This window comes from Akebia trifoliata, chromosome 7, assembly GCF_017979445.1.
Source record: "Akebia trifoliata isolate Shusen 1 chromosome 7, ASM1797944v1, whole genome shotgun sequence".
Classification (NCBI taxonomy): domain Eukaryota; kingdom Viridiplantae; phylum Streptophyta; class Magnoliopsida; order Ranunculales; family Lardizabalaceae; genus Akebia; species Akebia trifoliata.
In genome coordinates, this window is record NC_141381.1 from 28,484,120 (window position 1) to 28,496,251 (window position 12,132).

General features: G+C 34.7%; 1 protein-coding gene across 1 annotated transcript; it reads left to right on the top strand.

The window, feature by feature from the left end:
- Positions 1–5,563: 5,563 nt before the first annotated feature.
- Positions 5,564–8,968, top strand: LOC147398802 (uncharacterized). The gene has a single exon (XM_086448116.1). It carries the CDS (start codon positions 5,878–5,880, stop codon positions 8,797–8,799), a length of 2,922 nt encoding a protein of 973 aa, XP_086304242.1. The 5' UTR covers positions 5,564–5,877; the 3' UTR covers positions 8,800–8,968.
- Positions 8,969–12,132: the final 3,164 nt, after the last annotated feature.

Consider the following 12,132-nt stretch of genomic DNA (forward strand, 5'->3'; position numbering starts at 1 on the left):
GCTGATTTTTTGTGAGGATGATCTCTGTGGTGAGGAGATCATCATTGCCAAAAATCAGCTCATTATGAAACTTCTAGACCGTCCAATTTTTGTGGAAAAATTATAGACCGTCCAATTTTTGTAAATCAATTTTGATGGGGTTACAAGTTTTGGAATGGGATGATTTTTTGCCAGAATGATCCCCTCATCACAGAGATCATCCTCACAAAAAATCAGCCCATTCCAAACATTTTTGCCCATATAAGACAAACATGTTGTCTATATGTGTGTCGCAATGTGTGTTGCAGGAACCCGACCTATATATATATATATATATATATATATATATATATATATATATATATATATATAATCCATTTGTGTATAATCCATCTTTTTTTTTGTTTTTTTTTTTAAATATTTGAAAAGTAATGTAATCTGTCGTTTTCATGGTTAATAGAAATTGTAGTTGTTTTGTAGTTTTCAATATGGAATTAGGAATGGTGGGTGTTCCTCATTTTCAAAAAGGTTCCAGACTTTTATTGAAATAAATAAAAGGTGAGATTAGAATCAACTTCAAACATAATGGTTTTGAAATCCAATCTCATTGCACACTTGACTATAATACTAAACATTGCTTTTGGTTTAGCTTATTAAAACAGAACCTAATAGACAGATGGGAAAGAAAAGAAGAAGACTTCAACTACGCCATCAATGGAAAATTCTTCCTGTTATTGTCTTTCATGGAAATAGATAGACATCGACATTCACTGCAGTCCTACCCATCTTAATTTCTTTTTAACTTTGGGGAAAAAAAAGACTTTTTTTTCTTTTTGGTTTACTTGTTGATTACTTCCTAGAATGGTAGGCGCCGTATCATCTTTTTTTCTCAACCAAGCATGGAAAAAAAAAAGGATAAATTATTCTTTGAACTCCCTGTAGTTTGGTATAATTTCATTTTGACCCCTTAATGTTTTGATAATTACATGTACCTCCCTTTTCACTCATGAGTTAAAATTCAGATGTTATTTTACTATTTTACCCTCTTATTTTATATTATTTTTTAATTAAAAAATAAGTTTTTAAAACAAAAATTAAAATGCCCCTGCATTTATTTGTCGGCATATTTTTATTTATAAAAAGAAATAACATTTTAAAAAAGGTAAAATGATCTTTATAAAAGAAACCTAACAGTTAGGTTGCCAACAATTTGACAAAAGAGGGTAAGTGAACCCCTTAGATAATTATAAGAGAGGTAAGTGAAATTATCATAATATTAGAGGGTCAAAATGAAATTATGCCAAATTACAAGGAGTCGAAGTGATTAACCCACTCAAAAAAACTCTTATGATATCTAAATTTCTTGGTTTAGCGAGATAGAGATAAATTTATTTGATCTTATCCATGTTTGGACTTTCTAGTGAAAGTTCAAAGAAAGGAGTCAACCAATCCCTGAAAATCAAACTTTGGATGTTGTGCTTATACAACCGAAATCATGTATAATTTCTTGAATTAACAGAATCTACTCCGTAAAGACATTATTTTTGAGATTAAAAGATAAAAGAGAAAATATAATAAAGTTAGAGAGATATTATTGGTATATGGAAGAATGGAAAATGCATTATATAAAGTCAAAGCGACACATTGGACATTATTGCCTTTCTTCTGCTACCCATTTTCAAGATTATCTTTTCAACTTTATAAATTATTTTTCTATAAAGTTGGCCAAAAGTTTCAAATGATGAAGTGTAAATGGAAAATAATTCGCCGTGTTATCGTTGACTTTCCACCCATCCATGCGTTGACTTGTCGAGGAATGATTTGGTATTTCTTCTTATACACAAAAGTTGTTTGCTGCTCGAACTTGAGAGCCCATACCGAGAGATACAGTTTAATGTTTCATAAAGATAGATAACTCATCTGTATATGAGAAACAGTTGATCATTCTTCTATACTCCTAACTAACTCCCCTTAATTTAGAGATGATGTAGCAAGTAAATCAGAGTTGACCCAGATACATACAATGACACTCCACTACATTTTCCTCCAAATTTAGTTTGGTCAAATTCATCAAGAAGTAGATGGACCAAAAGCTTATCAAACTAACATATATAAAATCCAATCTAACAAACCAAAGTCAACCTTGATAGTTATAATGTACAATATTCTCTCTCTCTCTCTCTAAGATCACTAATATCTCCATTATTGTTGTTGGTATTATAAAACTGTAATTAGTATTCAATTATGTACCTTCTCCTTTGGCCTTTTCTTTTTCTTTATTTATATTTCTCTTTCAACATTATTATATTTTAATTCCCCAAAAGATCTATTTCTTTCATTCTAAAATCTAGAGTAGGTGGTATATTGTCTAGTGACAGATTAGACTAAAAACTCCTACTGAATCAAGGATAGAAAATTCTCAAAAGATGAGGAGATTGGACCATTAGTATTGGTTTAACCAGGTTTAAAGCCTTGACAAGGACTAATAGCTTTTACAAAAGGACTCATACATGCATGAATATAGAAACAAATATATATACCTTTGACTTTGCATGCATGTATGAAATATGGAGTATTTAAGGCATCTTTCCAAAAGGTTGAGAAAGATGGTTTAATTACTTAATGATTTTCAAAAATTTTACAAAATGATAAATTTTCAAGAATAACTAATATTTCATTATCTTTTACTTTCCTTTTATAAGAAAGTGTGAAAATGATTTATTTTTATCTCAAAAGTGAAAATTATGAAAATAGTTTGGATCCTATGCACCTAGGTGTAGGATTGAAACCCTCCTCCCACACCCCAATACACTCCACATAAGCTATGATCCAAGGAGTTAGCACATGGTAAAATATCTCTTTTTAAAAATTTCCTTAGATTGCGGCTTACCTGTTGTGCATTGGAGGTGTAGGAGGAGGGCTTCAATCCTCCACCTTGAGTGCATACGATCCACACTCTTACAAATATAACTATTTTACCTTCTTCACCTGAACCTTTGGGTAGGCGGATTTTAGCACGGCTTCAAATCTCAATTTGATGGACGAGACCAACTTGTCTCGTTCATGGACGAGACCAACTTGTCTCAACGAGATAAATCATTTAACTTAGTTTATAATTATTTATATAAAAATAATGATAAATTTATTATGGAAAATAGGGTAGACTACAATATGTCTAGTCAGAAAATCATATTTTATTTAGATAAAAAATGTTTATATTCTAGAAAAAAAAATTATTTAAATTAAAATATAAAAAATCCCAATTGACTATGGAGTTTTACCGACTAGAATGAGATTTTCAAAATATGGTCAAGGGCACCTTGTTTAATTATCTCGTAAGAATGTGAGATGTGTTCAGCTTGAGATGTTGTGTCTATCCGTCTTGCTGGTGAACAATACCTAAATGACTAGGGCAAGTAATCTCAATCATGGATGATATTTGAAACCATGGGTCATAATGCACATTGGGGTTTTCTTGAGGCGTATAGTGGTCGAGACCGTTAATTTTATTTAACCTTTTGAAAGTCCAACCCAACAAATAATCAGGCTCCAACCTCAACATGACCAATGCCCCTGTGATGATTTGGTAAATATTAACAAAATTTGATCATTTTTATTTTCCTATAAAAAGATATAATAGGAAATTAAACTATTAGTTATTGTAGAAAATTTACCAATTTGAACAACTGAGTTACTTAACAAAATGATTTTTTACCATTTTTGTTAATCTTTTGATAATCTTAATTGCCGACAAGGTCTTTCCCCATCTTTCTTTGCCTTTTTGGTAAACCTCCTATATTTGATATGTAATTTTTAATTGAAAGCCCTTCCGATGACTAGACTACAATTAGAGGGTTTTGGTTCATTGAGGTATATAGTTCATGTATGGCATCCACGTCAACTATAATCATTTCTATGTGAAGCAGAGGGTTGGAGAACTTTTCTACATGCATACATAAATACTTACATATGTACTTCCGTATATACATTTCACATGTGTTTTCTAATAAGATTCACAAATGTGATGGTTTTTTTATCATTGACCATGCATGGCACATGTATCTCATCCAGACATGAGTCATATGAAGTCCATGAATATGATTATGTCCATCCATACATAATATATGATAAGTATGTTAGGATCATTGAGCACATGTATGGCATCCATATCACATATAGGAATTTCTGTGGTTTAGACATAGTGTCATAGTGAACTCCTTCTTTACTTATGTACACATGTCTATGCATGCATGCATACATTCATGTATCACATATGTGTGTATGAGAGAGAGAGAGAGAGAGAGCAAAGAAGCACTAGGGTAACATTGGTCCAGAAAGGAAGTACTTTGTTTCCTTGTCTTGGGATTTTGACAGGAAATATTCCTTACGAGATTTTCATCTTGCCTTTGCTTGAAGCCCCAGAAACTAACAAAAAAGGTGAAAGATATAAAGGTAACACTGAAAGCCAAGTAAGAGAAAACAAGTTTTTAATTAAAGGAAATCAATTTCAAATGAAACAACGTTGTCTCCACTTGTTTGGGTTCTTTTAAGTTGGAATATATCCTTCGTATACTCTGTGTGTGTGTGTGTGTTAAATTTTATCCTTTTCAACATGATTGATGAAGCTAGTCTCACCTATGAAATTGATTTAAGGGTGGTGGTTTTGATCTTCTGTTTTGTTCTTCTTTTTTAATTTAGTATTAGGTGGGTTTTAGGTAGAGGTGTGGAGATTTGAACTCTACATCTTGGATTCATCTGATTTAAGAACAAACCAAAGGAATAGAAAATGTGAAAGGCTGGCATTTAAAGAAAACATATTTGAGAAAATAAAACATGCTTCTTAGGTGCACTAAAGAAAAATGTCCCTTATCAAATGATTTACTTTGCAAAAAATAAACTGATTAAAGTCATCTAACATAAAAAAAAAAGATGGGTAATTTTGTGCATTTGATTTCTGAATTCGTTGATATCTTCTGCCCATCTCCAGCTATTCCATTTTCGTTGGCTCGTGATGTACTTGCCAACTTTGATCATGAGATGGTTAGGCAAGTTTATGGCATGGGATGTATTTCTTATACTGCTTAGTGCTTCTTCACTGAACTAATGGTTTTATACCCAATTGGTTGAAATTCATTTGCTCATCTGTTAGTCAAACTGATCAGAAAATGAAGAGAAAAGAAGAGAGAAAAAGAAACACACAAACTAAAAAGTTAAAAACATAACCAATTGTAGAGAAAGAGAGAGAGACCAATCCAAAACCTTAACCAAGTAGAGCTCTAGAGAGAGGCCCATTCTTGAGTTTTGTCTGCTTGGTGCAAGTGGGGCTCCCCTACTTTTGTTCTCCTTTCAGTAGTACCCAACTCACTATCTTACCTCCATACACTTCCCCCATATCACAAGCTACCAAAAAGACTAAAATATCCCTTTCCCCCTCTCCCCCTCCCTCCAAAAACAAAACAAAACAAAAAGAAAAAAAAAAAAAAAAAAAAGAGAGATAGAGAGAGAGAGAGAAAAAAATACTATTATTACCTGACTTCATCCTTTTTCAAAAACTAAAATGATAAAAAAGAAAGAAAGAAGCAATCTTAATAATCTATGTGGTTAAAGTTCCATCTCTTTCTAAACAGGCAGGCCTACATACTTCAACAAAACTATTTAAACTCCAAGCTTCCATCATCCAAGCATTTTAAACTTGTATCACCACTCTTTCAAATCAAATTCCCATTCCATCTGTTATTTCCTAATCTTTTTCAATCATGTTGAATCTTTGTTTCTTGTTCTTGTTCTTGTTATCCATTTCTACGTAAAACCGAGTTCCCCTTCTACAGGTTCTGTAATTTTTTAGATCTGGGTATCTCATAATTACTGCAAAAACTTACCTTGAAACCAAATTCTGAAATGGGTTGGATTCAGAATTACAATTTGGTGCTGTTTTTATCAATACTTGCTACTGTTCTTACTGTTACTCATGGAGATACTTCAGTGGATTCTCACTGGCTCCTAAGAATCAAATCGCAGTTCATCGATCCACAAAGAGTTCTCGAAAGCTGGTCTTCGGGAGCTGATATCTGTAGCTGGAATGGAATCAAATGTTCAGAGAATTTAATCCATGTTGTTGGCCTTAACCTTTCTGAATCAGGATTATCTGGTTCAATCTCTCCTGAATTCTCACACCTTCTTTCGCTTCAAACGCTCGATCTATCTTCAAATTCCCTCACTGGCACGATTCCTCCCGAGCTCGGACTCCTTCAAAATCTAAAGGAACTACTTTTATATTCAAATTTTCTGTCTGGTAAGATTCCTGCTGAGATTGGGCTCTTGAAGAAATTACAAGTTCTTAGAGTAGGAGATAACATGTTAACAGGCGAAATTACTCCAAGTATTGGTAATTTGAGCGATTTGAGGGTATTGGGTCTTGGTTATTCCCAATTAAATGGAAGCATTCCAGTGGAAATTGGCAATTTGAAGAATCTAACATCTCTGAATTTGCAGAAGAATAGTCTCAGTGGCATCATACCAAAAGAGATTGGTAACTGTAGAGAGCTTCAATTCTTCTCCACCGAAAACAACAGACTCGAGGGAGAAATCCCCGCTTCGATTGGAAAGCTCAAAGCACTCAAGATTCTAAATTTATCGAACAACACTCTCTCTGGATCCATTCCAGTTGAGCTTGGTGGCTTGTTCAATCTCAACTACTTGAGTTTGCTAGGAAATCAATTGAATGGCGAGATACCTTCAGAGCTGAATCAATTGAGTCAGATAAGTACGCTCGACTTGTCAAGGAACAATCTTTCGGGATCTATCAAAATCTTTAATACCCGACTCAAGAATCTCGAGTCTCTCGTTCTGTCCGATAACATTCTGAGTGGTGTAATACCAAGCACACTTTGCTTCCCAAATTCAAATTTACAAGAGCTGTTTCTCGCGAGAAACAATCTCTCCGGCACGATAACGTCAGAGCTGTTGAAATGTTCTTCGCTTCGACAATTGGATCTTTCGGACAACGGGCTTGACGGGGAGATTCCATCTGGTCTAGACAGCCTAGAGAATCTCACTGATCTTGTTCTCAATAACAACAGCTTTACAGGAACTCTACCTCATGAGATTGGAAACATGAGTAATTTAAAAACTCTGTTTTTGTTCCACAATAGTCTCATAGGTAGAATTCCCATAGAGATTGGAAAACTACAGAGACTAAGTCAGCTATATCTCTATGAAAACCAGATGTCAGGAGTTATACCAATGGAGCTAATGAATTGCTCGAGCTTAACAGAGATCGATTTCTTCGGAAATCAGTTTTCGGGGTCCATTCCAGCAACGATTGGGAGGCTTAAGAATCTAGTTGTGCTTCAATTAAGGCAGAACGATTTGTCGGGTCCAATTCCACCGAGTTTGGGCTACTGCAAGAAGCTTCAATCCTTGGCATTGGCTGATAACAAACTCTCGGGAACATTGCCGCCTACTTTCAGATTCCTTACAGAGCTGAGCATCGTCACTCTCTACAACAACACCCTCGAAGGCCCTCTACCTGTATCTCTTTTCCTTCTAAAAAATCTCACAATAATTAATTTTTCTCACAACAGGTTTAGTGGAAGTATCCATCCCCTCTTGGGTTCGAGTAATCTGTTGAAAATGGACTTGACGAATAACAGCTTCTCGGGTCCTATTCCTCCTAGGCTCACCGAGTCAAGAAATCTGACACGTCTTCGTCTTGGACATAACCATCTGAATGGAAATATTCCATCTGAATTCGGCCAACTTACGGAGCTCAACTTTCTTGATTTATCGTCGAACAACCTCAGCGGTGAAGTCCCGCCCCAACTATCAAACTGTAACCAATTGGAACATTTTCTTCTCAATGATAACCAATTGACGGGTACGATCCCTTCATGGTTGAAGAGCTTACAAGCTCTCGGAGAACTAGACCTGTCATCTAATTTCTTCCATGGAAGAATTCCTGGAGAGCTTGGAAGCTGTGCAAGATTACTTAAGCTCTCTCTCCATAACAACAATCTCTCAGGAGTGATCCCTCCAGAGATTGGAAATCTTTTCTCTTTGAATGTACTCAATTTGCAAAGAAACAATCTCTCTGGATCAATTCCTTCCACAATTCAGCAGTGCAAGAAGCTTTATGAATTGAGATTCTCTGAGAATTCGTTAACGGGTATGATCCCATTTGAACTAGGAAAGCTTACCGATTTACAAGTGGTATTAGATCTCAGTACAAATCTCTTATCTGGTGAGATTCCTTCATCTCTTGGAGACCTTATTAAGTTAGAGAGACTAAATCTCTCTTTAAATAAACTTCAAGGAGAGGTCCCTCAATCACTTGGAAAACTGACTAGCCTTCATGTCTTAAACATGTCAAATAATCTTCTCCAAGGTCAGCTTCCCTCAACTTTCTCTCAATTCCCACTTAGTTCCTTCATGGGTAATGATGATCTTTGCGGCCCACCGTTGATTTCATGTTGGGGATTGGCGGGTCCAAAGAGAAAATCGCTATCGGAAACTGCAGTTGCTTGGATTGTAGTGGCTATTGTGTTTACTTCAACAGTGATATGTTTGGTGATGGTGTATACCATGATAAGGATTTGGTGTAATTGGCGAAAAGTATCGATTTCGAGCTCAGAGGGTGGTGGACTTGAACATAATAAGATTGAAGAGGAGAAATGGGTGTGTGGAGATGAGAAGAAGAATGGAGAATACTGGAAAGTGAACTCCATGACTTTGATTCCTACAAAAGAGGAGCAAATTTCTACCACAACTTGTGTTTTTCAGCTCAAAATGAACTTGAGTGCCATAAAGAATACATTGCTGTAGACAAATTTCATTTTTCTTTTTTCTTTTCTTTTTTTTTATTTAAATTTTTTCTTTTAAATAGTGTCTTCATTCTTCAGATCTCTCTTCTTGTGCCTGTGTCAAAAACTACACAAGAGATTCTAATTCTGGAGTTTTAGTGTATAGAAATCTGTCAAGAGGTTGAACAAAACATGTATCTGGGTTGGATTTGTTTGTGTTCGTGTGTGTGTGTGTGTGTGTGTGTGTGTAAGCACTGACCCATTAGTCTTAAGATACTGTGAAATGGGCTGAGCCCTATTATTGCCCATGCACTTTTAAGTGGCAATTAGTTAAGAAATTGGTAACCAAAGGGCATTAGTTGAATTGGGCCTTTACCTGGGCCTTCTTGTCAATGAGTTTATGAATCTTTATTTCTTTGATTTTTTCAAGTTGAAGGTCTTAAAAGAGCCAAAATAACTTGCATGGATATTGTGAATATATGAAGTCACTCTCAATAACAAGAGACTTGGCTTTGAATAAAGTGAAATGGAGGAATACAATTCATTTAATTGACCCGAAAGTGCCTAATGCAGAGAGATACGTCCAAGAACAATAAAGAAAATAAATAAATCAAGATGCAATCACACACACACACAAAAAAAAAACACAGATTTTTAAGTGATTCCCTAAAGATTGAGGTAGATCCACGGATCACTCAATTCTACTATGAAAAGAAAACTCTTTGTTAAAAGTTTATAACCCTTTCTTTTTTTCACTAAGCAATCAAGGGATTAGTGGTTAATGGGATGAAGATGGGTTCAACGGGATTTGAACCTAGGTCATGAGATCAACTCTCCTCAAACCTTTACCACTTACGAGTGAAATTATGGAAATACCCTTGGGGAAAAAATTGGGGTCCACCTCCAAACCACCACCTTATGGTTCGGGGGCTCTGGGAACCCTTAGCGAGCTCAGAGTCGAATTCGATCTACAAAAAAATTATGGAATGATGAACAATACAATCACGCTTCACATACTATCACACCTAAGACAATGATGATGTTCTACTTGGGGAGGGACCAAAGATAAGATACTTTATTTTGAACTCCCCAATGCCTAAGATATCCATCCCTCTATTTCCCTCTCATGGTCCCAACTCCCAATATCGCCAACCCATATTTCACTCATGTTAATCATAAATAACAAATCTATCTTCCGAAAGAGTTTCTTTTTATTTTTAGTGGGCTTACAACCAATGATGAATTCTTCTCACTCCATGAAGAGAGAACATGATGAAGGCAACATCTTATTCCCCTTATACAAGGTAACATCCTTTTCACTGTAAACCTAAAATCCACTCTTTGTCAGGCTGACGTGGGCAGTGCCATTGTCCACGTCATGCTCATACCATACCATGAATTGCATTTTCCATGTTTTCCCTATTCAAGAGATTACAAAGGAAATCAAATAAGGTGTAACAGGAAACTAAGTTAAGTGTGTCATTTGTGCATTAGAGTAGTAAATATGATGTATTCCAATTCACCAAATCATATTCTCACGAGGATTGGAATGAAAAATATGATAATTATAGATTTCAATTAGATTAGGTTTTATTAGGTAAAATTTGTTATTTTTTTTCTTTATAGATTTTATTAGAGTTCATATTGTTGACAAAAAAATTTTGGGATCCTACCTCACCTTAGGATGCTTAAAATGAGACGATAAATGATTTTATTGATTTTAATGAAAATAGTAATAAAATATATCAGTACACCCGCTTCCTAATAAACAATCAAATAGAATTTACGAGAAGATAAGGGCTAATTGATGTATTCTTTAGTTTTCCAGTGATATGGATTTCTTACCACTATATTTCATGCTTTTATTGGTTGATAAGGAGATTTTGCTTTAAGAAAATGGCATTGAGGATTGATCTTTTCTATAGTTTTTTCTTTTCTTTGGGCTTTAGCTTGATTGCTCGAGAATGGTGCTTTGCTTTTATAGAAAAAGACTTTTAGGTTCAATCTTTTTTGGAGGTTTGTAGTCCAAGTGTTGTGTTGAAGGACTTGCTCATTCTTTCAAGGGAGGCTTATGAGCTTCTTCTTCATCTCCTAGAGAGTGAGCTTAAGTCTTATAAAAGAAAATGATATAGGATTCATATGAAGGACGTTAGGTTTGATCTTCTATAAATGATGTTTAATTTGTAAAAAAGGGTTTAGGAGTTGACCTTCTCTAGGATAGAGTAAGTTTTCCAAAAAGAAATTTTACATGATCCCTTCAAATTCCATTAGCTTAAGTATTTATATGAGAAAAAATTGCAATAACAAAGATAACACAATCGCACAAACACACAAGAATTTATGTGGTTCGGCAGTGTGCTTACATTTATGCAATAAAACAAGAATAGTCACTATTTTTCCTCTTAAGTTTTACAACCTTAGAAATCTTTATTTATATATAACCAAGAGTTACCAAAATAAGTATAACTCCCAAAAATAGAAAATCCCTATGAAAGGGGGTTGCACCCTTCACCCTCACCCGCTAACCAGGCAACGAGAATCTCGCAACTCTGCCTTGCGCAATAGAATACAAGACAACATTATAAGCTTAAGAAGGGAGTAATTTTTTAATATATCATTAACTAAGGACTTTAGTTAATTGATCTAAATTTCAAATTGATTTAATTTTGATTTTAGTGGTTTATTGACTTTGGTGGGTCACACCCATTCTTTGGGTGTGGGGCCCACAACTAGGTTATATTCAATTATTGAATCAACCTATTTGATGGATTTGTTATCCCAATCATGCTTGGCATAGATCATTTGGATTTGTTTGAATAATAGATTTTATTCACGAAAATCCAAATCCATACAGTAAGTGAGGCATAGATCAATTGGATTGTTTGAATAGTAGATTTTATCCACGAAAATCCAAATCCATACAATAAGTGGCTCATTTTGGATCAATAGACCAAATTTAGATGTAAGGTCCATTTATTACATTTAGGGATTTTTTATTGTTCTTTGAAATTTATGAAAGATTTCGAGACCACTTTATAATTTTTAAGGGATGAAAAGGTCATTCAACAATTTCGACGTGTATTAATCAAATTCTATTTCATTACTTATTGCATAGGCACAAAGGCCATTCTCATCAAAAGAAGAAGATCGGTATATTTCCACTATAAAGTATAAAGTAGGTCTAACATGACTAACTTGCTTGCATTGACTCAACATAGTGCTTGTAGACTCTTCAGTGCGTGCCACGTCAAGCCTAACAAGGGTAGTTTTGTGAATTAGAGATGCAATTCAATACACGATGATTCATGAGATTCGTGGATCCAGCTTCTACGAGCAATTTTTTTTCCATTTTTAG